General features: G+C 42.3%; 2 protein-coding genes across 51 annotated transcripts in view; both read left to right on the top strand.

The window, feature by feature from the left end:
- Window positions 1-26,301, top strand: part of TTN (titin) — a 285,454-nt gene that overhangs the window by 31,732 nt on the left and 227,421 nt on the right. For 33 of the 50 annotated variants that reach the window (XM_083625016.1, XM_083625012.1, XM_083625011.1 and 30 more), the window contains 21 exons: window positions 552-775; window positions 881-1,045; window positions 1,140-1,308; window positions 1,995-3,685; window positions 3,808-4,089; window positions 5,098-5,364; window positions 6,408-6,680; window positions 7,385-7,648; window positions 7,746-8,006; window positions 8,823-9,083; window positions 10,209-10,472; window positions 11,832-12,092; window positions 12,216-12,476; window positions 13,062-13,322; window positions 14,162-14,303; window positions 14,645-14,810; window positions 16,078-16,309; window positions 17,438-17,722; window positions 17,832-17,957; window positions 21,098-21,286; window positions 22,702-23,073. In XM_083625016.1, coding sequence (XP_083481142.1) covers window positions 552-775; window positions 881-1,045; window positions 1,140-1,308; window positions 1,995-3,685; window positions 3,808-4,089; window positions 5,098-5,364; window positions 6,408-6,680; window positions 7,385-7,648; window positions 7,746-8,006; window positions 8,823-9,083; window positions 10,209-10,472; window positions 11,832-12,092; window positions 12,216-12,476; window positions 13,062-13,322; window positions 14,162-14,303; window positions 14,645-14,810; window positions 16,078-16,309; window positions 17,438-17,722; window positions 17,832-17,957; window positions 21,098-21,286; window positions 22,702-23,073 — 6,416 coding nt within the window. The remainder of the gene's footprint in view (window positions 1-551; window positions 776-880; window positions 1,046-1,139; window positions 1,309-1,994; window positions 3,686-3,807; window positions 4,090-5,097; window positions 5,365-6,407; window positions 6,681-7,384; window positions 7,649-7,745; window positions 8,007-8,822; window positions 9,084-10,208; window positions 10,473-11,831; window positions 12,093-12,215; window positions 12,477-13,061; window positions 13,323-14,161; window positions 14,304-14,644; window positions 14,811-16,077; window positions 16,310-17,437; window positions 17,723-17,831; window positions 17,958-21,097; window positions 21,287-22,701; window positions 23,074-26,301) is intronic. The other 17 variants (XM_083625041.1, XM_083625017.1, XM_083625039.1 and 14 more) reach the window with 1 other exon arrangement.
- Window positions 23,092-26,176, top strand: LOC310744617 (V-set and immunoglobulin domain-containing protein 10-like; the record flags this gene model as incomplete). Its single annotated transcript, XM_083576225.1, has 2 exons — window positions 23,092-24,315; window positions 25,509-26,176. The coding sequence occupies exons 1-2, from the start codon at window positions 23,886-23,888 to the stop codon at window positions 26,174-26,176; spliced, it is 1,098 nt and encodes a 365-aa protein (XP_083432351.1). The 5' UTR covers window positions 23,092-23,885.

Here is a 26,301-nt window from a genome sequence, read left to right as displayed (position 1 = left end):
TACATGAAAAAGGGCCTCAGATGATGAACGCAGAGTATGGCACAGTTTATATGGGGAGCGACGGTCCTTGAGGTATTGCAGGCCTGAGCTGTTTAAGGCTTTATAGGTCATAACCAGCAGTTTGAATTGGGCCTGGAAACTAATTGGCAGCCACTGCAGAATAAGTCACATCCCCAAGATAGTCTGGGGAGAGGAGTGGCCCACTATATTATAGCCAAAACACAGGTGGTGGCCCTGTGACCCTACATATGTTGTTGGACTACAGTTCCCCTCACCATTGGTCATGCTGGCTGGGGCTGATGGGAAATTGAGCCCAGTAACACCTGGAACGCTACAAGTTCACTACCACTTGCCTAGAATGACTATGGCCACATACAAGTAGTATTTTGTATGTCCCACAACACAGCACTCTCTAATTAATTGACATAAGCCCCCCTTAAGCCATCTGTATGGCTGTAATGGAATTACTCAATGGAGGTTCTCTGTAGGTTGCTACATTTCAGATATCATTGGTAGCATGTGTTTAATAGGATGGTTTATTATCTTTGCAGGTCTCTTTCTCCTCGTTCCCCAAGCCGCTCCCCTGCCCGCAGTTCCCCTTCACGCTCACCTGCACGGAGACTGGAGGAGACGGACGAAGCACAGCTGGAGAGGTTGTACAAGCCAGTGTTCGTCTTGAAGCCAACCTCATTTAAATGTGCAGAAGGGCAGACGGCGAGATTTGACCTCAAAGTTGTGGGCAGACCCATGCCAGAAACATACTGGTTCCACAATGGTATGACACTCACCACTCGTCGTGCAGCTCTTTGCAAAATCAAAGATTCACATTGAAGGAAAACAACACTCCGGTCTAAAATAATACGTATATTTATTTCCATAGGTCAACAAGTCCTTAACGATTATACACATAAAATCGTGATTAAGGAAGATGGCACACAGTCGCTGATTATTATTCCAGCTACACCTGATGATTCCGGGGAATGGGTTGTAATTGCCCAAAACAGAGCAGGCAAAACATCCATCACAATGACCCTGACAGTGGAAGGTATTTGCTCTACCTCTTTTGGACATGGGTCTTTGATTACAGTAGTCTACCTCTTCAGTATCTTCATCTGATAACCTGCCTTCTTCTTTTTTAGCTAAGGAACACTTAGTGAGACCACTGTTTGTAGAGAAGCTGAAGAACATGAGTGTTAAGGAGGGAAACAAACTGGAAATGAATGTGCGGGCCAGGGGTAACCCTAATCCTGACATTGTATGGCTGAAGAACAGTGACATCATCGTACCCCACAAATATCCAAACATAAAGTGAGTCTTTATTGATTTTCTTCGGTAAATATATAACTAGTTTGTTTCATCTGTAATGGGGTGAAAGAAATCATTTATTTGTATACACACACATGTACAAACAATGCCGTATGCAATGGCTACACTGCAATTGAAATATACACTGCTCAATAAACGAGTATGGAAATTAAGGAGAGTTATTTGTAAGATAAAACAAGCTCCCCAGGGCTCTTGGCATTTCAAACCAATGCTCATACACCAGTTCAAGAACTTCCATAGCACTACTTGAGAGCCAGTGTGGTGTAGTGGTTAAGAGCAGTGGACTCGTAATCTGGTGAACCGGGTTTGCGTCTTTGCTCCTCCACATGCAGCTGCTGGGTGACCTTGGGCCAGTCACACTTCTCTGAAGTCTCTCAGCCTCACTCACCTCACAGAGTGTTTGTTGTGCAGGAGGAAGGGAAAGGAGAATGTTAGCCGCTTTGAGACTCCTTAGGGTAGTGCTAAAGCAGGATATCAAATCCAAACTCTTCTTCTTCTCTTCTACTAAATAAGATATTGTGGGTGAGCTGGATTTTATGTAGATTTCAGTGAAATTCTCCAGCAGCGTCTGTGAATTTGCTAACCATTAAAACAAAAAACAATTGCATTGAAGTGACCGAAAAGCTCTACGAAGAGCAAATGTTTACTTTTGACACTCTGTGTTTCAGGATTGAAGGAACAAAAGGAGAAGCCGCCCTGAAAATCGAGCGCACTGTGAGACATGACGCTGCATGGTATACTGCGACAGCCATCAACAAAGCTGGACGTGACACTACACGGTGTAAAGTGAATGTTGAAGTTGAGCTCACCGAACCCGAACCAGAGAGGAGATTAATCATTCCCAAGGGGACTTATAAAGCAAAAGAGATTGCAGCACCAGAACTAGAACCTCTCCACTTGCGTTATGGTCAAGAGCAGTGGGAGGAAGGTGACCTTTACGACAAAGAAAAACAACAGAAGCCGTTTTTCAAGAAGAAGCTCACTTCCTTAAGGCTGAAGCGCTTTGGGCCAGCCCATTTTGAGTGCAGACTCACGCCGATTGGTGACCCAACCATGGTGGTGGAATGGCTGCACGACGGTAAGCCCTTGGAGGCAGCTAACAGGCTTAGAATGATTAATGAATTTGGATATTGCAGCCTTGACTATGACGTATCCTATCCCAGAGACAGTGGAGTGATCACCTGCAGAGCTACAAACAAATATGGCACTGATCACACATCAGCGACACTCATTGTTAAGGATGAGAAGAGCCTTGTTGAAGAATCCCAACTGCCAGAAGGCAGGATGGGGCTGCAACGCATTGAAGAACTCGAGAGAATGGCCCATGAGGGCGCTCTTCATGGAGTTACAGAAGATCAGAAAGTCAAACAGAAGCCAGAAATAGTCTTGTTTCCCGAACCAGCAAGAGTTCTTGAGGGTGAAATAGCACGGTTCCGCTGCCGGGTGACTGGTTATCCGCAGCCCAAAGTCAACTGGTACCTCAATGGCCAACTCATCCGTAAAAGCAAGAGGTTTAGACTCCGTTACGATGGGATCTATTACTTGGATATTGTGGACTGCAAATCCTATGATACGGGTGAAGTAAAAGTAGCTGCTGAAAACCCCGAAGGTGCAACAGAACACAAGGTGAAACTTGAGATTCAGCAGCGGGAAGATTTCAGATCCGTGCTTCGCCGAGCACCCGAGCCTAAGCATGAAGCTCCAGCAACGGAGCCTGGCAAACTTTTGTTTGAAGTTCAAAAGGTCGACAAGCCCGTTGAGAAAACTACCAAGGAGGTGGTGACGCTGAAGAAGGCCGAAAAAGTGAGCCACGAAAAAGTGTCTGAAGAATCTGAAGAACTCCGCAGTAAATTCAAGCGCAGAACCGAGGAGGGCTATTTTGAAGCAATCACCGCTGTGGAGCTCAAATCTCGCAAGAAGGACGAGTCCTATGAAGAGCTGCTTAAAAAGACAAAGGATGAACTTCTTCACTGGACCAAAGAGTTAACCGAGGAAGAGAAGAAAGCCCTGTTGGAAGAAGGCAAAGTCACTATTCCAACCATCAAGCCAGAGAAGGTTCAACTCAGTCCCAGCATGGAGGCTCCCAAAATATTTGAACGCATCCAAAGCCAGACAGTTGGCCAAGGAAGTGATGCTCATTTCCGTGTCCGTGTGGTAGGCAAACCAGACCCAGAGTGCCAGTGGTTCAAAAACGGTGTGCAGATTGAGAGGTCGGATCGCATCTATTGGTTCTGGCCGGAAGATAATGTTTGTGAGCTGGTCATCCGAGACGTAACAGCAGAGGACTCTGCCAGCATCATGGTGAAAGCCGTTAACATAGCTGGTGAAACCTCAAGTCATGCTTTCTTGTTAGTACAAGGTAATATCCCTTTTCAAAAGGGGGCCTCTTGCCCCCTTTCCAAAATGTTGTCTTCTTTTTACGCTCAAATCAGATAATATTCATTCTCATCTTTTGGTCTCTCTTTTTTATTTTCTTTGCAGCCAAGCAGCATATCACATTCACACAGACTTTACAAGATGTCACTGCTAAGGAGAAAGATTCGATGGCGACCTTTGAGTGTGAAACCTCCGAGCCTTTCGTTAAAGTGCAGTGGTACAAAAATGGCCTGGAGATTTCTTATGGAGACAAATACAGAACGCACTCTGACAGGAAGGCTCACTTCCTTTCAGTGCTAATGATTGATAAGTCCGATGAAGACGATTACAGCTGTGCCCTGGTGGAAGACGAGTCTGTAAAGACAACAGCCAAACTAATTGTTGAAGGTGAGGGCAAAGGTTACTCTAAAGGTAAAGGGACCCCTGACCATTAGGTCCAGTTGTAACCGACTCTGGGGTTGCGGCGCTCCTCTCGCTTTACTGGCCGAGGGAGCCAGCGTACAGCTTCCAGGTCATGTGGCCAGCATGACTAAGCTGCTTCTGGTGAACCAGAGCAGCACACGGAAATGCCGTTTACCTTTCCACCAGAGCGGTACCTATTTATCTACTTGCACTTTGACGCGCTTTCAAACTGCTAGGTTGGCAGGAGCAGGGACCGAGCAACGGGAGCTCACCCTGTCATGGGGATTCAAACCGCCGACCTTCTGATCGGCAACAACTAGGCTCTGTGGTTTAACCCACAGCGCCACCCACGTCCCTAAAGGTTACTCTAGTACAATGTAATTTCTATCTCAGTCACTCTTTATTACTATAGATATATGGGTGGTGCTGTGTAATGAGTGGCCCTTAGTGCAGGCTTCTCAGACCATAGATTTCCCCAGTGGCCAGATCAAACAACTGGTCTGATCATCTGCACATTCTGCGTAACTAATGAGCACTGAGCCCAAGTGCCTGATTCTTTAAGTCATGGAAGATTTGCAGCGACAAAGTGAACCAAAATCAAAATAAGTGCTTGGGCAATCATGTAACCATTCTGATGCCCAATGCTAGTCACTTTTAAAATAGCCAGCCTTGCACTATTCAATTGCCCCATGGTTAAAAACAAACAACCCTATTTTCAGGCTAGATGGGGCTGATGGGAGTTTGAAGTCCAACATCATCTGTGGGAGGGGCTGCAGATTCTCCATCTTTGTATTTAAATCATTGGCGCATGGCCATGGCCCTAGATTAGCATAGAATGTACAAACATAAGAAGAGCTTGCTTGATCAGTCCACATTTTGAAAAGATGGAAATATTTTGAACTGGGCATTCTTTTTAATGCAGTTGCTAAGAAACATTATGGAACGTTCGTAAGTAATAAAATCACTAACTGAGATGTTTCCATCTGAATGCAGGTGCTGTTATTGAGTTTATTAAAGAACTGGAAGACATTGAAGTCCCAGAAACCTTCTCGGGGGAACTGGAATGCGAGCTTTCGCCTGAAGATGTCGAAGGAAAATGGTATCATAATGAGGTGGAGCTCAAACCCAGTAATAAATATCTGATAACCTCACGCCGAGGTCGCCAAATCCTCACAGTTAAAGATGTTGCTAAAGAAGATCAAGGAGAATACAGCTTTGTGGCAGATGGGAAAAAGACCTCCTGTAAACTGAAGATGAAGCGTAAGTTGTTCTGCCTTCTAAATACTTGAGAGCAGGAGTGGGAAACCTCCCCCCCCCCCAGCCCAAAGACCATATCCTATCATGAGTAGCCTTCCATCATGCTAGTGGTGGGTGGAGCTGGAACATACAACTACATGTGTAGTTGGTAACATTCCCATTCAACAATGCAGTATTCCAATGGTGTGGTGTGTGTGTGTGTGTGCGCGCGTGCGTGCGTAAAGACACACATTATTATTACTATTATTATTATTATTTCATTTCTATACTACTTTATATTTTTAAGAAAAAAAACTCAAAGAGGTTTGCATCCTACATTAAAACATCAAATAAATCAATCCAGAACAAAACATGACAGAAGAAAGTCAGCTATAAAGTATACATTCAAAGCAGCATACTTAACAGGAAAGTAAAATATTATCTTGAAGACCGCAAAATAAAACATTACAAAGAAGGTCAACTATAGAATGCATATTTAACGCAGCAAATTTAACAAAAAAATCTTAGAACATTTTGAAAGAAAATATTACTAAAGGAAGTCAAATATAAAATGCACATTTAAAACAGCACAATTAGCAAGAAAATAAAACATTATCATAACCATGGAACTGCTGCTGTTGCTGCCAGTCCTGTCAATGATGGTTCATGGCAGGCAGTGTCTGTGGAAGTTCAGGCTTAGTGACCTGGGTCTGCACTAAGACAACCAAGATGGTCTCTGGCATCTTCAGCAGTTTCAGCTTTTGTAGCTGGAGTCAGTCCGGCCTCTGCCCAACCTGGCCACATGGGAAAAGTCTGTAAAGCAGGGAGCAGGTCCCCCAGGACTCGCAACCAGGATATCCTTGCACAGCTCTCTGTCCAAGCAATCAAGAGACATTTTCAGAGTTCAAGGACACATTCCTGCCAGTCAAAGGCAACTGAGGAGCACCCAGAGCAGGGCTACTGACAGGTGCAGCCTGGCTAGGGGAGAAAGGTTCCCCATCCCTATTTTATTGAAGCTCCTGATCATAGTTTAATAACTACTTGCTTCTCTTTCGCATTCCATACAGCACGGCCTGTCGCTGTCCTTCAAGGTCTTGCTGACCAGAAAGTCTGCGAGGGCGACATTGTGCAACTTGAAGTGAAACTCTCCCAAGAAAACGTTGAAGGCGTCTGGATGAAGGATGGTGTCGAGATTCAACCAAGCGACCGTGTCCACATTGTAGTAGATAAGCAGTCACATATGTTGCTGGTGGAAGATGTCACAAAGGAAGACAGCGGAGCATACTCCTTCAACATCCCTAGCCTGCTCCTCTCAACCACTGGCCGTGTCACAGTCTATAGTAAGTGCCTGTGTTTCGGAAGTCGTATAACAAAATGCAAGGCATAATTGTCTTGCGAAATTTGCTGCGCTAAGTGTGGGGAGGGCAGTCATCTTACATAGCTTTAAAAAAAGGATGACAAATGAACTGCATGTTATGACAACTATGTGGAACCTGCATGTACAGAATGGAACCTATATGTATAGAGGAACCTATAGATATACTGCTGTATATCTCTGCCGTCACCACAATAACTGGGGATAGCTATATTGGAACATAGGGCACTGCCTTATACTGAATCAGACCATGGTCCATCTAGTTCAGTCCAGGGTTTCCCAAACTTGGATCTCCAGCTGTTTTGGGACTAGGGTTCCAATCATCCCTGACCACTGGTCCTGCTAGCTAGGGATGATGGGATTTGTAATCCAAAAACAGCTTTCGAAAACCCTGGTCTACACTGATTGGCAGTGGCTCTCCAGGGTTTTAGAGAGGGTTCTCTCCCAGCACTACCAAGAATTGCTAGTGATTGAATCTGGGATCTTCTGCATGCCATCTGTAAAGCCTCCTGAGACATTTGGACACCTGATGCTTCAGATAATTACACTGGAGGAGGATCTTGCTTCCATCTATTTTTGTACATTTCTCACATTCTTATATACTTAAGCTAAAAGCACCAGAATCCATGTATTGATCTTTCCATGTAATCTCTTATCTGCAATTTGTAGGTGTGGAAATCATTATACCACTAAAAGATGTCCATGCTATTGAGGGTACAAAAGCCATCCTTGAAAGCAAAATTTCAGTCCCTGACGTGTCTTCATCCAAGTGGTACCTAAACGATGAGCAAATAAAACCTGATGACCGTGTCCAAGCTGTCTCCAAAGGCACAAAGCAGAGGCTGGTGTTTACCAGGACACATGCATCAGATGAAGGACACTGTAAACTGGCAGTAGGCAAAGTTGAAACCAGCTGCAATCTCACAATTGAAGGTAAGTATTCTTCAGATAGGCAGGCTTTATTAAAATACATATTCTGATCGTGCAACAACTTGATTCTACTAAGTCGCCCTTTTTTCTTAAACAACAGAAATTCAGATTATTAAAGGTCTTCACGATATCACCTGCACTGAAACTCAGAATGTAACCTTTGAAGTTGAGCTGTCCCACGCAGGGATTGATGTTGTGTGGCATTTTAAGGACCAAGAGCTCAAAGCTGGGCCCAAGTATAAGATTGAGGCACATGGCACAATCTATAAACTGACAGTAGTAAACATGATGAAAGACGATGAAGGAGAGTATACATTTTATGCTGGAGAAAAGAAGACATCTGGGACACTGGTTGTAGCAGGTTAGTTATTTATAAAGCACTTGACTTTTTCTTGAAGGTCAAATGCCCTGCTGTTTATATTTGTTAGTTCAGTTCATACTTAAGTCCATGAGACCTGCCAAACAAACAAACCATGGTGAATGATAGTTGGAGGAAAGTGGACATTCCTAAGAAGAGGAATTCCTTTCCAACTCCTAATCTGGGAGTAGTTGCATTATAATCCATTTTGTCTCCATGGAAACATGGGGGAGGAGAGCATCATCAGGTCAACATGGTCTATGGATCCAATAGAGATCAATACAGCAATGATGGTGATGATGACAGTTTAATTAATTAAGTATACCTCCGCTCATGTGACTGGGTTGCCCCAGTCACTCGGGGGGGGGGGGGCTTTCAGCAAAATATAAAGGGATAAAACAAAACACGCAGCCTTAAAAGCTTCCCGAAACAGAGCTGCCTTCAGATGTCTACCAGAGTTCATATAATTTTTTAACTCTTTGACATCTGAAGGGTGGACATTCCACCAGGTGGGTGCAACTACTGAGAAGGTCCTCTGTTTTTCAGTTTTTCTCTGGGACCACCACTTAATGTGGCCTATAGGAATGTCACTTACAGGAACATACAAATGTGCAATGCTTCAGAGTGCTATGGAGCACATCACCCTCCCAAGGTTATCTATGTCGCCCTCACCCTGGTTATGGTAGCAGCAGTTGCCGGTCTGCATAGATAGCAGCAGCTACTGCACCAGGAACACCATCAACATAGACTATTAGTGTAGTCAGCAGGCATCTAATCAGAGGGACAACAAATACAAGCTTGTCCTTTATTTCCCCACAGGTGGCGCCATTTCAAAGCCCCTCACTGATCTAACTGTGGCCGAATCCCAGAAAGCTGTTTTTGAATGTGAAGTAACCAATCCAGACTCTGAGGGCCAGTGGCTGAAGGATGGGAAACCACTTTCAATGACTGATCGCTGCAAAAGTGAATCCGATGGTTTGAAGAGGAGACTTAATATCCCAATCAGCAAAGTAGATGATGTTGGCGAATATACCTATCAAGTGGCCTCTTCGAAAACATCCGCTAAGCTGAAAGTTGAAAGTGAGTAATCAGTGGGGAAAGTTTGTCTCAATTCCACACTGGACAAATTGGAAAAAAAATCTCCTAAAATGGATATTCCTGTTAATAATTTTGTAAAATATATTTAGGGGGGGAAATGGACTGTAAGAACTTTATGGAATCTGCTTTTCTGAACTTAACAGTATATTTCAGCTATGCAATTGGTAGCTATACTCTTACATTTTTATTACACAATACCTAAGAGTTGTGTAAACTGGGAACTCCAGTTATGAGATGAGCCAACACTGCAGCACAATATAGCTTCAATCCTGAGAGGTTCAGCAGAAGGGAGGCGCAGGACCCTCCTCTCACCAGCACCCACCGTAACACCCATTTTAGAGGGGCTTCTCAGGATAGGACTATCTTGACTGGGGAGAGTGCCTTCCATCAGCTTCAGCTGGTGGCCCAGCTGTGCCCCTATCTGGACAGGGATAGCCTAATGTCTGCTGTCTATGCTCTGGTAACCTCAAGGTTAGATTACTGCAACGTGTTATTTGTGGGGCTGCCTCTGAAGATGGTGCAGAAACTTCATCTGGTCAGAATTCAGCAGCCAGGATTGAGGATATTACACCGATCCTGAACTGCCTGCACTGGCTGCCAGTTAGTTTCTGGACCCAAATCAAAGTCCTGGTTTTCATCTATAAAGCCTTAAATGGATCAGGACTGCAGTACCTCAAAGACTGCCTCTCTCCATATGAACCCTGTGGTCATCATCTGAGGCCCTTCTTCATGTGCCTCCTCCGTAATAGGTCCAGAGGATGGCAACACGAGAACAGGCCTTTTTGGGGTGGCTCCCCACTTGTGGAATGCTCTCCCCAGGGAAGCTCACCTAGTGCCTTTGTTACATGATTGTAGGCACCAGGCAAAAACATTCCTCTTCTCCCAGGCCTATGGGTAATTAAACAATCTATGACCTTTTAAACTGCGGGTTTGTTACTATGGTGTGTGTTTTATATATATATATATATATATATATATATATATATATATATATATTGTAAACCCCCCTGTGATCCTTTGATGAAGGGCGGTATAGAAATTTTATACATAATAATAATAATATCTACCTGTATAATGTCAACGATTTGATTTGTTCTTTTCAAATAGCCGTCAAAATCAAGAAGACGTTGAAGAACCTGACTGTAACAGAAACACAAGATGCAGTTTTTTCAGTGGAACTTACTCATCCTGATGTGAAAGGAGCTCAGTGGATCAAGAATGGCGTTGAGCTGCATTCTGGTGACAAATATGAGATCAAGGTGGAAGGGACAACCCACACACTGAAAGTCAAGAAATGCGCTGTAACTGATGAGTCCGTCTACAGCTTTAAACTGGGAAGGATAGGAGCCAATGCACGACTCCATGTTGAAAGTAAGTCAGCCTCTACACAATAAATAGGCTGGGAAGAATTAAAGCAAGTTGAATGATAGTATCATAAAGTATCATGATATAGTATTCTCCACACTGTCAACACTCATTTGCTCTGTCCTATTATCATTTCTAGTAAAAGATTTTGGGATGTATTTTTAAGCGCTACAAACATATATTTTTTTTTAAAAAGGGGGGGACTGTGAACAGAGATGATGGCAGGAAGGATGCATGCATTTTTAATAATGATGATGATGATGATGATGATGATGATGATGATGATGAAGAAGAATTACTTATACCCCGCACATCTGGCCAGTCCTCCCCAGCCACTCTGGGTGACTCCCAACAGAATTTTAAAAACACGATAAAACATCAAACACTAAAACTTCCCTAAACAGGGCTGCCTTCAGATGTTTTATAAAAGTCAGGTAGTTGTTTATTTCCTTGACATCTGATGGGAGGGCATCTGGGCTGTTTTAAGCATATGTGACACTGGGGTGCAAAGATCCACCCGCCCACCCCGGGTTGCCCAGTCCCCGGTGTGCAGGAGGGTGGAGCTGGCCAGCTGCCTCAGCATCTTGCTGGCTTGGTCACCCCCAAACTCGCAGCACCCAAGAGCCCGCCGTGGTGCTCCGACCGATGGGCGAGCTCTTCCCTGGACTCAACTCTCAGGCCCTGGACTCTCGGCCTGGCGCCCCTGAGAGCCCGTCGCCCAGGTGCACCACACCCCTGGTGCCTATGGGTAAGACGGCCCTGGAGGGCGTTCCACAGGGTGGGTGCCACTACTGAGAAGGCCCTCTGCCTGGTTCCCTGTAACCTCACTTCTTGCAGGGAGGGAGACACCAGAAGGCCCTTGGAGATGGACCTTAGTGTCCGGGCTGAACACGGGGGTGGAAAGGCCGTTTAGGGCTTTAAAGGTCAGCACCAACACTTTGAATTGTGCTCGGAAACATACTGGGAGCCCAAAACATTTATTTATTACAATTGTATACCACCTTTATCTTCCAAAGATCTCAAGCTGTGTGGTGTACATGGTTCTGCTCCTCCACGTTTCAGCCTCACAACAACCCTGTGGGATTGGTTAGGCTAAGAGATGGTGACTGGCCCAAGGTCACCCAGTGAGCTTCGTGGCTGAGTGAGGATTCAAACCCTGCTCTCTCAGTTCCTAGTCCAACCCTCTTGATTATTATACCACACTGGCTTTCATTATGGGCAGTGCTGCTTCTTTTATTCCATGCTACATTCAACTCGGGGAAACAAAAACTTAATGCAGTTTCCAGTTCTGAAGCCAATTGTCTTACAGTGGTTTTAACTGAAGCCAAGCGTTTAACTAAATTATTGGTTACTTCTTCCCTAAAGCTGTCAAGATAATCAAGAAGCCCAAGGATGTGACTGCTCTGGAGAATGCCGTTGTTTCATTTGAAGTGAGTGTGTCCCATGACACCGTCCCAGTCAAATGGTTCCACAAGAACATCGAGCTGAAGCCCAGCGACAAATACCGACTAAGCTCCCAGAGGAAAGTCCACAAGCTGACTTTGCAAAATATATCTCCCACTGATGCTGGAGAATACACAGCAGTAGTAGGACAACTTGAGTGCAAAGCAAAACTCTTTGTAGAAAGTGAGTTAAAACAAATCTATCATTAGAATCAAGCTCCATTATCAAATCTCAGACTGAAAGTACCTCACGATATGTTATAAAAGACGATCTAATTGTGTGTTTTGTCAATATTATTTTCTATAGCTGTGCACATAACAAAGACCATGAAAAATATTGAGGTTGCCGAGACCAAAACTGCCTCTTTTGAGTGTGAGGTGTCTCATTTCAATGTGCCCGCTGTGTGGCTGAAAAATGGAGTAGAAATTGAAATGAGCGAGAAGTTTAAAATAGTGGTTCAGGGAAAGCTCCATCAGCTCAACATCATGAACACCAGCAGTGAGGATTCTGCCGAATACACCTTTGTCTGCGGAAATGACAAAGTCAGCGCAACCCTGACAGTGAAGCGTAAGTTTAAAATGGACATGAGCACAGAATGCTTGCCTGAAGTATAGTTAACATTGCACAGCCTCTTATTCTCAGTCTTTGTAAATTTAGGGGGTTAAAAGTTTAGCCGGCCTACTTTCTTGGGATATGGCACTGAATCTCTGTGGTGCCAATGTATCCATTGACTTAATTACATCATGGTGGTGTCAGATGATTGACAGGCAGGAAGCCCCTTTCCACATGTCTAAGTAGCCAACAGGAGGCGGCGAGGGGGACCTCAGAATCCGGACCACCAGCTGGATCCTGTTCACAACCCCTGACTTAGCCCCTCAATTTCCAAACTTTTTTGTTCTAGAAAATTGTAATATGTTTTCTCTTCTTTGAAAAGTTCATTGATTTGTGTTTCAAAAACATGCATATGACATCAAACCGAGGCTGGGTTTTTTAGATTTTGCTAGTTTTAATATATATGTTTTATTTTATTTTATTTATTATTTTTGTTGTGGGAAGTGACTTTGAGTTTACTTTTTGTAAGAAAAGCAGCTGATAAGTTTAATGATGATGATGATGATGAAATATTTCCCCTTTTCTTTCCTTTAAAACCAGCTATCTTGATAACATCCATGCTGAAGGACATCAACGCAGAAGAGAAAGATACAATAACCTTTGAAGTGACTGTTAATTATGAAGGCATTACGTACAAATGGTTGAAGAATGGCGTGGAAATAAAATCAACGGACCGGTGCCAGATTAGAACTAAGAAACTTACACATTCACTTTCGATAAGAAATGTGCATTTTGGAGATGCTGCCGAATACAGTTTTGTTGCTGGGAAAGCTGCTTCATCTGCAACTTTATATGTGGAAGGTATTAAGTTTTCTTCCATCTGTTTTAGCTCTTTAGCACTAAATTGAAGCAAACATCAATCCAGAGCAGTGTGGATGAGCCGTTACAGTAACAGATCCACTACTGAACTGGTTTGGATAATCCCGAACCGACATGTGACCTAGCCTTTTTGGAATGCATGTAGCCCCTTCACTCCTTCCTTTGCATGAGCTGCAGTTAAACCAGGAAGCCTCTAATTAAGCAGAGTTTCTTTTTTTGAAATGATATTAAAGAAACTTCACGCCATAGTTTAATACCCTGGTTTGTTCCAAAGGTGGTAGTCATAGCTTCCCAGTTTGGACAAACCAGAAAACTGTGGTTAATTGAAGACTTACTGGCTTGTTTTCTTGCACCAGAAATAGGAGGAGTGAAGGAGCTATATGCACATGCTAAAGACTTGTTCATATCTCAGCTTATTAATAAATGAACTTTTTGCCTATGCTCACCAAGCTATGACTGTCCAAATGTGGCTGAAATTGCTAATGTCAGCCAAAAGATACGACAGGCTGAACTGGTTAAGTGACTTAAGAAATGCTTAAAGAAACCCATTTTCTTTAATCTTACTGCTATGCCTTAATTGTTTTCTTTTGTTGAAATTACTCTACCTGCTTCTTATTTTGTTTCTTGTTATTTTAATTTCAATACAAAATGTTTTGCCGTGCTTTGTAAATGTGCATATTAACAAACAGGGAATTGTTGTCAGCTAATTATTGTTGCGCTCTGATGTGGAAAGGAGGAGTATAAATTAAGCAATTATTAATCGTCTGGGACTATAAAGTGGCTCATAATGCCAATATCTCTCATGCTTTGTTTTTTTCTAGCTCGTCATATTGAGTTTAGAAAGCACATCAAAGACATAAAAGTTGTGGAGAAGAAAAAAGCTGTTTTTGAATGTGAGATCTCAGAACCTGACATTTCTGTTCAGTGGATGAAAGATGGACAGGAGCTACAGCTCGAAGACAGGTAATTTGTGTTGTTGTTGTTGTTGTTGTTGTTGTTGTTTTAAAAAATCAATATAAAGAAAAGTTGAAGTTTTGACCTGAGAGCTGCTGCTGCTTGTGACAAGCATACAGGACATGGATGGTGAATTCAAATGTTACTTGGCAACACTGGCTAGTCATTGTACTAGTCATCAACTCTGCCATATGACAACTTTCAGACACAACAGAACTTATTGGGCTAGAGGGAAAGCTTTGAGGGAAGAGCATGACCTTCTGAATCAAACAAAGATACCATATAAATATAGTTATTGATATGTTAAGAGACCACACTTTCTAAGTTTCATTTGCTTGCATTATTTTTAGAATGAAAGTTCAGAGAGAACGGTTCGTTCATCGCCTCCTGATTACCACCACAAAGATGTCTGATTCTGGGAAGTACACAGTAGTGGCAGGAGGAAATATGTCCAGCGCTAATTTGGTAGTGGAAGGGCGTGATGTTCGCATCAGGAGCCTTCAAAAAACCGTCCAGGTATAGTACTTCCTACTGTTTTGATGACCAATACAGCCGACCTGCCCCTGATCACTGAAACGTCCGTTTCTCAAATAGATTTTCCAAACTCGGTGCCAAAAATCTGTGGAGAAACTTCGGTTCCACCAAACAATAATGTTCAGGTGTTAATTATAAAAAGAAACAACCATACTAACTTGTAGAAGCATTTTGCTCAAAGATCCTCCCAGATCTCAATTAGAAAAAATACTGAATTCCCCATTGTGAAAATGTAAGCAAAATCAGATGCCAAAGAAGGTACACAGCCATGTGGAGGAGCATTGCTCTCATGGACTGAGCGCTTCTTAAATTGAACAATGATCTTTCTCTTCAGCAGTTGGAACAAAACTCTGTGCACAGGGCCCTCTCACACATATTCATGTCCCCTTAGATATTTTTTAACATACCCCAAAATACAAAATATAAAACTACGGTACATTTCCCCTCCAAGCTTAATTTAAATCAGTTAATGTCAACGCATACAAGAAAACCTTATAGTTCCCTTTAAGAATTCTTCAACCCCCGGCAAAATTATGAGAACCCTCTTATTTTCCCAAGTGCACACTGCGTTGATCTGATATTATTCCTTCATTGGTGTCTAGAGAAGTGAAGACTGTAGTATAGGGACAACTGATCATTTTGTTGGCAGATCTCACCCAGATCTGGAGCTGCTTATACATTGTGATGTGCTTCCCCACTTATTTTGAAAAGTTATTCATCTTGTAAACTATGAGAAAAAGATCAGCTGCAAAGATAGTCTGTTAAGGTTCAAGGGCTTCTGCTTGGTGATTTCAAGGGGCTGAGGAATGTTGAGTGCCAATTGAAAAATTGGAAAAAAGGAAGGAAGGAACAAACAAACAAATGAACAAATGAAAAGGGGTGTGTGTGGAATTGATCTACTTGAGCTACCACGGACTTGCAGTGGCTTGGGAATAGCATGGCAGGGCGGCACCCGACGAGGTCAAAAAATCCCCCTGAACAAGGCTGCAAGACTGCTACTAGAGTCCTAAACAAGGATACACTTATTAGGGGTGGGGGGTGTAACACAACCCATTGTTGCGGGTCCCTATTTTTGTACATACAAATGGGAAATGGCGAAATATGTAACTACATCTATACAGTCCTTTTTTTATAAAAAAAGAACCACTGGTGTTTGTTTTGTTTGCATGACAGATTTATTTTGTATTGTTTGATGAATAGAATAGACTAACAGAAACGAGGGAAATAATTAGTGTCTGCTTATTGACAGGTCATTGAGAAACAGCGAGCCGTGGTAGAGTTTGAGGTCAATGAAGACGACGTTGACGCTCGCTGGTATAAGGATGGAATTGAGATCAACTTCCACATTGAGGAGAGATATCACTATGTGGTGGAAAGAAAAGTCCATCGGATGACAATCACTGAAACTAGATATACAGATGCTGGAGAATACACCATCTTAGCTGGAAGAAACAGGAGTTCCATCACTCTCCATGTGAACGGTGTGTATACAGATTTATCTTGCTTTTATTGGAATACTAATTCATATAAGAAGCTACATTAGCAGTCTCCACAAGCACACTTGCCAATGCTGAAGTTCAGCATGACATTGCAGTCAGTGACAAGCAAAAGAAATGGCTGACTTTCAAGGCCAGCCAATATTTGTGTTCTGCATTATATCGCTTTCTCTTTTTTTGCACTTCTTATTTTCTTTTGAACTATTTCAAGCTGCACTTTTCAGCAACGGTACGCAAGTAGTTAAGGTTCAATCCTGTGTTGTCAAATGCAAGGAACCTGTGGCCCTACATATGTTGTTGGACTCTCATCAGCCGAACCAGCACGGCCAATTAGGGATGATAGCCATTGGAGTCTAGCCACATCTGATTTCCCACCCCTGCTATACACAATTTTAGGGCAGTAAATCCAATTGGACTCTGAGCAGACATCCATAGGCTTGCACTGCTTGTGATTAGCTATTTGTTAAGCTGTATCCTTCTGCATGTACTTGGTCATCTTGATCAGACAAGTTTATTTTTCTTAGAGGTGTCTACACTTCAGCCCTAATCTGAGATATAAAAATGATTATTTTCTAGTATTCACCATTACTTTATAGCACGCCCCCAATTTATCATTGGAACAACCCCATGATTAAGGCTAAACTGCAAGTTAGGCCTGAATAGCAACACTCAGGGGAGAAAAATGTGATGAAGTCTTTCAAGGATCATATTATTTCATGGTTGTGGTGGGACATCATGGGTTTGAATGTTCCAACCACTGAAAACCATTGTGTCAGGGAAAGCTTTCTAGCCTAGTCGTTGTCCTGATGTGCTAGTTTCCTACAGCCAAGAAGTTGTTGATTTAATATGACAGAGGTTTCAAACATGCTATCTCCCATCACAGTACCTGTGGCTAATTTGTTCATGTGCAAATCAACCCTTTGCCTGTTGCCCAACATCTCTTCGTTGAGCTACAGCTAGCAACTGGTCCTCTCTCCTCCAGATCTAGTTACCTTGCATTACGTGTCACATAAATGCTGAAAAACCTGCATGCAATCATAGGAAGGAAGGAATGGAATCTATCTTTCTAGAAATTAGTTGCATTATTATGTATATATATATATTTAATTATAGCTCCAGAGCCACCCCAGATTGAGAAGGAGCTTCAGCCAGCCACCGTAGAGTCTGGAAAGCCAGCCCGCTTCTGTGCTGTTGTGTCAGGAAAGCCGCAGCCCAAGATCTCGTGGTACAAAGATGAACAGCCTCTTTCTTCAGGCTTTAAGGTCAAATTTCTTCATGATGCCCAAGAATACACCCTGTTGCTGATCGAGACTTTCCCAGAAGACGCTGCCGTCTACACGATTGAAGCGAAGAACGACTATGGAGTCGCCACTTCTTCTGCGTCCCTTTCTGTGGAAGGCAAGCTCTCCCAGCAATCTCGAGCATTTTTGAAACTGGCATTGTCAATATTTTGCACTGTGTGCTCTTCCATGGAGGCTAATAATCACTCTTTGATCTTTTTCCTTAGTCCCAGAAGTTGTTTCTCCTGATGTAGAAGTGCCAATTTACCCACCTACTATTATCGCACCACTCCGCGATGCTATTACTTCTGAGGGACAGTCTGCTTGCTTTCAGTGCAGAGTTACAGGGACAGGTTAGTTTAACCAAGTCATAAAACACTTTTGTACTCCTTGTTCGACCTGGTGCACTTAGTAGGTTAAAAAACAGCAACAAGCAAACAAACCAGTTACTGAAGCCAGGCTTCCCCATAGCCATGTAGATTCAGTTGTGTGTATACAATAACCTAACTTGTCTTATACTGACCGAGAGGTTCCATAACCAGGGACTCCATTTTGCAGTGCTAAATATTAAAAAGGTAGGCACAGTTGTAATCATCCTTCCACTTTTAATTCAAAGCGGCATTTTGCCACACTCTCCTAGGTTTCAAATGAGCCTGAAAAATGAACAAAGCCTTGGATGTCAGCTGCTGACACAACTTTGCCGTGGAAAGAATGGATCTTCACTGAGCATCAATTCTCACTTTACTTTTTGCACTTGGGTACATGTACTTGAGTAGAAATTCATGTGCGTTTAAGTATGTAGGTTGAATTAGGAAGAAGATGATTAGGATTGTGTCCTTTAATTGTTTTTAAAACCCCCAAAAGGAATTATCAGTAAAGGATCATGTGCTTTTCCTAGTAGACACATGCAATTTTTTTTTTAAAGGAGAGACGTACACTTCATATGTTTCTTATTTTTCTAGGAATATATATATAACGAGAAAGGCGATACATGACTAGGAAAGTTGCTTGAAAAGGAATGTGGAAGAGAGATTAGAACCTATCCAAAATATTACTTGCAATCCATTCTGACCTCTCAACTTCATAATAACTTCATAATACTTCAGTGTCAGATGTGAATTTTGCACTTAGTTACACATACCTGAGTACCAAAAGTAAAGTGAGAATCAGCCCATGCTTCAGACATTTTATGGCTAAAAGTATTTATGTTACTCCTGCCCTGTCCACCATATTTCATGGAATCCAAGGATCAGCTAAACCAGCTCTGAAACCAAACCATTGATAACCAGTACCCCCAGTAAACCAGATATCTAACTGCAGAATGATCTCATCATATATGCAAAAGACTTGGGCAAATTAAAATCACGTATGCTCCAATATCTTGCTGGTGTGGGATCCCTAATATGTACACAGAGCTCCTTATAAAAGAGCTTCTATAGGAACAAAGAACTATGTACTCTTTGTTGAAATGAATGGAGGGGCCAGTTCATCGGAGAGTACATAGACCTCTTGATCCACAGTCCCGGGTCACCAGCAGTTCTGATCAGTTTGACTGTTTGCATATGGTTACAGATATATGGAGAGAGAGAGAGAGAGAGAGAGAGAGAGAGAGAGAATTTGAGCAGCCTAGATATCTGGGTAAATGCCCCCCTACCCGCCAAAACACTGAGCTTTATATAATTCTAAGAGAAGAATGAAGTGCCACGTCATAATTTTAAAACCATCAGTACTGCCACAATAGTTCAACTTGCACATAAAAACACTCATTATAGTTCTTTCAATTCCCCCAGTGAATTTACCGAAACTCACACAATACTTCCTTCTTGCATATTTTAAAATTTGGATTAGATAGTTATTTTTAGCATAAGTATAGATTTTAATAAGATGCACAAAATCCAAATGGACAATTCGCTTTTAAATTAAATAAATACAGATAGGTACTCGAAATGAGATATTATCCCTAGGAAAACAATTCGTGAACGTACGATCCATTTGCACGATGGGTGTAGCGGTGATGAACTGAGGATCCCGAAAAGGGCTGAAAAAGTTCTCTTCCCCCACCTGCCCTGCTCCAGCCTGCACAGAGAGCACAAAATGACAGGGATGGGGTACCTGTGGCCTTTTGTACTCCAACTCCCATCAGCCCCAGCCAATATGGCCAGTGGTCAGGGATGATGAGAAATGGAACCCAACAACATCTGGAGGGTCACCGTTTCCCCCATTCTTGCTTTGAGAATTACACATACACCAAGCAGAAACGCGTTGCACTGTGCAGAGGGCAGAAAGAGGGAAGGCAGTTTGGGGATGAAGAAGGTATTCACAGACCACGCATTTCCCCCAGACATAACAACTATGCTGCCTCTCCATGTGCCCATGTTGATATGTAGGTGGGATATACAGGTAAAGAGAGGAACTTCCAGGCATTGGTTGGCGCTACACTCATGGTGCATATGGATTGTGTCCCTAACTACAAAAAGAAAATTCTGATAGGACTTTTAAAAACATGTCATCATAAAAAGCATGTAGGAGTTTACACTGAAAATATTGGCAAATTTTGAGCTGTGCAAAAGCATGTCAGAATGATTTATGTATATATACATATATATGCTCATATGGGTATATATATCATTTTGATGTGCATGTTGAAAGCTACAGCATTTCTATATGTATATATTTGTGGAACCAGAGCATGGGGAGTTGTTCTTGGGAACGCCCGCTCTCTTTGTATTGTTCATGAATGTTTCTGCATATGACTCAGTACAGCATGAAATTATCCTTAGAATAGTTCTTTGTCATGGCCCAGATCAAACCTGCTCATGTGCTCCTCCACTGCCCCCAAATATCCAAAGCTGCCAGTTTCCAGAATAGAATTGTTCATTTTTCATGCTCACTGAAATTCTGGGTGAAATGGAAGGAGAAGAAAATGTTGAGGTTCGCTAGGTGTACACGGAGGATAGAACTACACGTGATGCTCAACATGCCACCAACAGCGACCTGTGTCTTCCCCTGCCTTCCCCTGAAATACTTTAATCAGACTTCCTATGCCATTTCCCTGGCTCCACATCATTGGTTGTTGCTTGCAGGGGTAAGGGAACACCAGGTGGGGAGAAGTGGATTTCCCCAAATCAGTGAGAATATTGCTCAAAATTGGCATCAATCCTGGTACCACTTCTCCACCAGCGGTTGGAGGCGGCAGGGTGGGTGGCACAGGGGGCAGCGGGAACGACATGGATTGGTCTAACAGTGCATTCTTAGGCTTCACTTTTCAGAAATCAGTCCTGTTGAATTCAATAGGACTTGTTTCCAGAAAACTGTGTATTGCAGCCTAAACATTACAGTGGAGGGGGAAGAACTCAGTGCTGTGTTGCCATATCAAGTATCTCTTTAGTTCTGATCTCCCAACTTGTTCATCAGTTTGCTCCCCAAGAGTGAAACTAGAAACCTTACATGTATATCTCTCTCTTTTTTATTTTGTTTATTTTCACTTGAGCAGACCTCAAAGTAGCTTGGTATAGCAAAGACAAAGAGATCAAGCCATCCCGCTTCTTTAGGATGACTCAGTTTGAAGATACTTTCCAGCTTGAGATTGCAGAAGCATACCCAGAGGATGAAGGAATTTACACCTTTGTCGCAGGCAATTCTGTTGGCCAGGTGTCAAGTACGGCTGCACTGAAGCTGGAAGGTACAGTGTACTGTCTAAATAGACACTGTGTAAATTTGCATGTGTTTTAACATTAATATATATTTATATATATATCTTTAAAACTACGTGTAATTGTCTGTCATGTCAGTGTCTTATAACTCAAATAACCAACCCCATTGTCTGATGTCGATAGCGCCCATCTGGTCTCTGCAGTATAAATTCTGCAGAATGTCATTTCACGTTGTTCCAGTGTTCCATAGTTTTCATCTTTCCATTCTGTTTCCAATGAGTATCCAGCACGCACCAAAGATAAATGAATAAATAAACCCCCTCTGACATAAACAGATTCCCAGAATTTATTTGTCATGCCAAATCACATTTCTGTTGAAAGGAAGTGAAGGCATGTATCTAAAGAACTGTGTGATGTAACTCAATACAGACAATGGGGGTTTAGGTTTAGGTTTGTCAAACAGGAGCACTCACAGTCCCATGTTGTGCGGCAAACCAATTACGAGACTGAGGTCAGAAGGATGCCTATTGGCTGCCAATGCTAAAAAGCAGCGCCCCAGAGTCTCTTCCTCTTCCTTCTTTGCATCTTGCAATACAAAAATGTGTGATGTGCTGATTATTATTTCCCCCCATTTACAAGTGGGAGGTTCATCACAAAATGAGGCCACTGCACATGGTTTCTACATTAATACATGCAAAAAGGGAACAAAGAGAAGATGTAGAGCTAGGATGGCTGCAGCCACCATACATGTGCCATAATATCTAGTTCTAGTTTTGCGAGGCATGAGGGTGCTTAAAAAGCAAATTGTGATATGGCATGTGGATGATGAGCGAATCTGTTTATTTTCTGTCCCTGTCACTTTCACACATGACTCCGCCCCATTTCCACATTAATTCAATGACATTAAATAATTAGGCATCACTAATGTTGGCGAAATTGCATTTATGTCTGAAAAAGAAGAGCACCTTACACTGAAATTAGAAATGAATGCCCCGTTGAAAAGAAATGTCTAACCTCATTACCATTCCAATACCTGCCGAAACACAAGGGGGAAGCCCAGAACCTGCAATACAATATTGATTTTGTTGCTGTTTTTCAGGGTAATATATCTAGAATGATTTGAAATGCCTGTGGCAGGCATTAAAATCATTGGGATTTAATTGAGTTGCATCATGCCAATTCAAAGGTGAATATTTGTCAGAGGAAACAAATATTCAGATATGTGACACGAAGAACATTTATACATTTAAACTCAATTGGTTTTCAAATGTTTTGCTTTCCACTCTGCTTGTGCCCAGAGCCTAAACATTGTCACTTAGGGAAAGGAAGAATGTCATTCTGTAAGAATGTGTTTGTAAATAAAGGGAAAGGGCATGTAGGGCGGCTAGAGAAAATTGACTGGTGTACAGGGTAAGAAATTAAAAGTTGACATGCTTCTTTTCAGGCTTTAAGGTTGAAGAAGTTACCTCACATTCCCAAAGGCATGTTTCTTCATCTTTCTCCATTAAGAAGGACCCCGTTGCCCAAAGGCCCAACTTTATCCAGCCCATCTCAAGCTGCAGCGTATGCAGCGGGGAAACAGTCAGATTCCAAGCCAGGGTTTCCGCTATGCCGAAACCAGAAATCCTCTGGTTTCATAATCAACAGCTAATGTTGCCAACCAAAGGCGTAGTTTTCCATTTTGATGAGTCGACAGGCACAGCCACATTGATAATAGTAGATGCTTTCTCAGAAAATGCCGGGCAGTACTCTTGCAAAGCAAGAAATAGTGCTGGAGATGCAACTTGCATGGCTACACTTACAGTGACTGCTGAAGGTAAAGCCCCGCTTTTGTTCCTAGGGAATTCTGTTTGTTGCATAAACCACACTTTTCTACACTGTGACTAATGACCTTCTCTTCCTCATTTCACACTTTTTTATTTTGTTTTTAGAACTAGCAGTGCCGTCACTAATGTCAATAGTCCTAGTGGTAACCAAATAAACTACTCTCGTTTCCTGTACTTTCAAAGTGTTGTGTCATTTAGAACTTGCATCCTGGTCTATTGCTCAGATAATACACCTGTTTTTTAGTAGACTAAACACACGCACACACTTCAAGGCAGTGAGTTGTTGGCAGTTGGTAGCATTCTCTGACGTTTGCTCTACTCGGTTTTAAAAGGGAAAGAAGGGATATTGTCAGGGTATCAAAAAAAACCCTTCAAATTGCCATGGACAACTGCAGTGGAAAGAAGAGTCAAATAATTACCACATATTACCAGCATGAGCATATTTCATTTTTCCCCATCCATCATTGTGGCTGTTCTTTTCTGTAAAATATTTGCTGCCTCCTGAGGGCACCTTTAATGAATGCAGCTGGCATGCAAGGCTTTCAAACGAAGACATTTCATTCTTATCATCTATGGCATAGCGTTTTGCTTTTAACGTGGCCCACTGCAGTGCATTAGATATTAATCATATGTTTTGTTACTTGATTACACAGTGCAAGCCTTAGATAGGCTAAGTTCTGGGAAAGATGTAAAAGAGTCTATCCAGGCAAAATCAGAAGTGCATATTGCTTCCCCCTTTGCAAAGAAGGAAACTCAAGTGTATCTAAAAGAAATTAAGTCCAAGCAGGAGGCATCACGGGAAATGGTTGTGCAGGCCTTTGAACACCTTTCTGGAACTTCTACTGTGAAAGCTGAGATTGGGAAGGAAGGAGAAAGCTTCAGTGCCACTGCCATTACTCAGAAGTCAGAAAGCACCATGGTATCTGCAACCTCCATTCAAGTGCTGAGAGAGGCACCCCCAAAGATTCTTCTGAAACTTCATGATCTCACTGTGAGATGCGGTGACACCGCTCAGTTTATGTGCGCTTTGGAAAGCGAAAACTTCTCGGACGTTTTGTGGTCCCACGAGGGAGAAACGTTACAGGAATCTGAACGAATAAGGCTGTCACGAAATGGAAGCGTTCTCTTCCTCACTATAAGCAATGTCCAACTTTTAGATCAAGGACTGTACAGCTGTACTGTTCGTAACGACTATGGAGAAGTAACAACAACTGCTATACTAACCGTAGAAGGTGGTTATCTGATTTTTAACATTATGTGATGTTACTTCATTTCATCCTCATCATCACTGCCTATAGCTCCTGTGCTAGTATTTAATTTAGAATTACAGTTTTGAGTTCCATTTCCCCCAACCCTCTACATTTCGGGCTCTATTCATAAAGTAACCACATGCACAGGTACTCTGTGTAATTTGCTAGTAAAGTAGGAACCATACCTTCCCCTGGCAAGTTACAGAGGTATCAGGTTCATCTCCAAAAGCAAGGACTAGTCAATTTGCAGTGAAATACTGAAGCAATTTGGAAGTTTCCTATAGGATCAAAAAGAAGTACAAGAAGTTGTTTACAATTATTTCTCCTTTACTGGCTGTTAATTTTTGTGAAAGCTTTTTTTAAAAAACAACAACAGCTATGTAGTCTAACTTTTAATTTAGGCTATTCTAGTTTACAAAGGGTTTTATGCAGATATTGACTGCCATTAACAGAACCATTCTCTGAATGCCCTTTTCCACCCATACCAGTTTTCTTTTAAAATTGGAATTTTGCATCTTTTTTTCATTCTTTTATTGACCACAACAATTTGTTACGGTTAAGGCAAAGAAACTTCCACATGTCATTTGCCTTGCTTTTCCTTATCCAACACCAGATGATGAAGGTGCCGCAAATCTTTTTACCTATAGACCTCTCTTGTGTTTAAGCAATGAAGACTAAGAATTGACTTTTGGTTTTCTTCTCATGGCATGGAAATAGCTGCACGATTAGCACACAGAAGAGTAGGAACAACAACTTGAACCCCAAACAGTGCCAAATATCCTGCTTTTACAAACTGGTGGATTTCCTGACTTTTCTACACATCATTGAAAAGCATTGCAGCTGCAGCTGCCTTCTAGGCTATGCAGAAGAAGCCTTGACTAAAACTGAAGATGTACTTGTAAAAATTACTGTGGGCCAATCCTATTTCCTCTGATGTCAGTGACGCAAATCCTGTGGATCTAATTGCACCTTCTATTTAACCTGGCATGAATAGAGCCCTTAAATGTGGAACAGGATAGTATAAAAGACTGGAAATTCAATTGTTTTTTGCACTAACATGCTGAACATTCTTTTTACCATACTAATGGCTTTTATATACATATATATTGCTGAGTATAGATTTTTTTTTTTTGCTGCAAAACATCTAATCTTATCCTAACTTTATTCTTGCCTAGCTAAAGAAGCACAAGCCAGAACAGTAACAAAAATTACCCTTGAAACAGATACTAAAAGCATTAAAACAAGCAAAGAGTCTCAGATTAAAACAGCCTATGAATATAAACAAGAGTCTTCCACGGAAACGACGAGCGTGACAATATCTACAGCTCAAAAAGCACAAGAAGCTGAGAAACTGAGGATCAGAGACTACTACCCTGATGTTGTGCCGTGCGAAGACATCGCCGAAACTGGTGCCACAGTACCAGTCTTCCTTGAAACTCTGCCCCCAGAAAGCTTTGTCAAAGAAGGAGATAATGTCTCGCTGTTCTGTGTAATCAAGGGGTTCCCTACACCTTGTGTCATCTGGCTGTATAACCAGCTAATAGTTGAGGATTCCGCATTGTGCTCTTTGAGGCACGATGGCCCACTGTGCAGTTTAAACTTACTGAAAGTTAAGGAGAATCAGAGGGGTATATACAAGTGCAGAATAGTTAATTCTGCGGGACAAGCCGAGTGCAGCACACATCTGAGAGTGACAGGTTGGCAACTGCATGTTCCTTCCATATACTCCTCTTGCGTACCGTCGTTGAAACCTGTTCAATCCACAGTCCGTGATAGAATGAAGCGGCTGTGGATTGTTGAATATTTTCCTCATGGTGTTAAAGGCATGTTAAAGGCATGTTGAATTAGAAAAAGAAAGAGAGGGAGAGGGTGGGGAGAGGGAAAGGCTCTTTTAAAATGCTGTGGGGGGAAATCCCCAATACTTTAGCATCCTCCCACTATTTGTTTTCAACTTATCAGGCACTTCCT

Source organism: Podarcis filfolensis, assembly GCF_964270895.1.
Source record: "Podarcis filfolensis genome assembly, chromosome: 1".
NCBI classification, from domain to species: domain Eukaryota; kingdom Metazoa; phylum Chordata; class Lepidosauria; order Squamata; family Lacertidae; genus Podarcis; species Podarcis filfolensis.
Note: the sequence above shows the minus strand (reverse complement) of the source record. Positions and strands in the feature narration are given on the sequence as shown.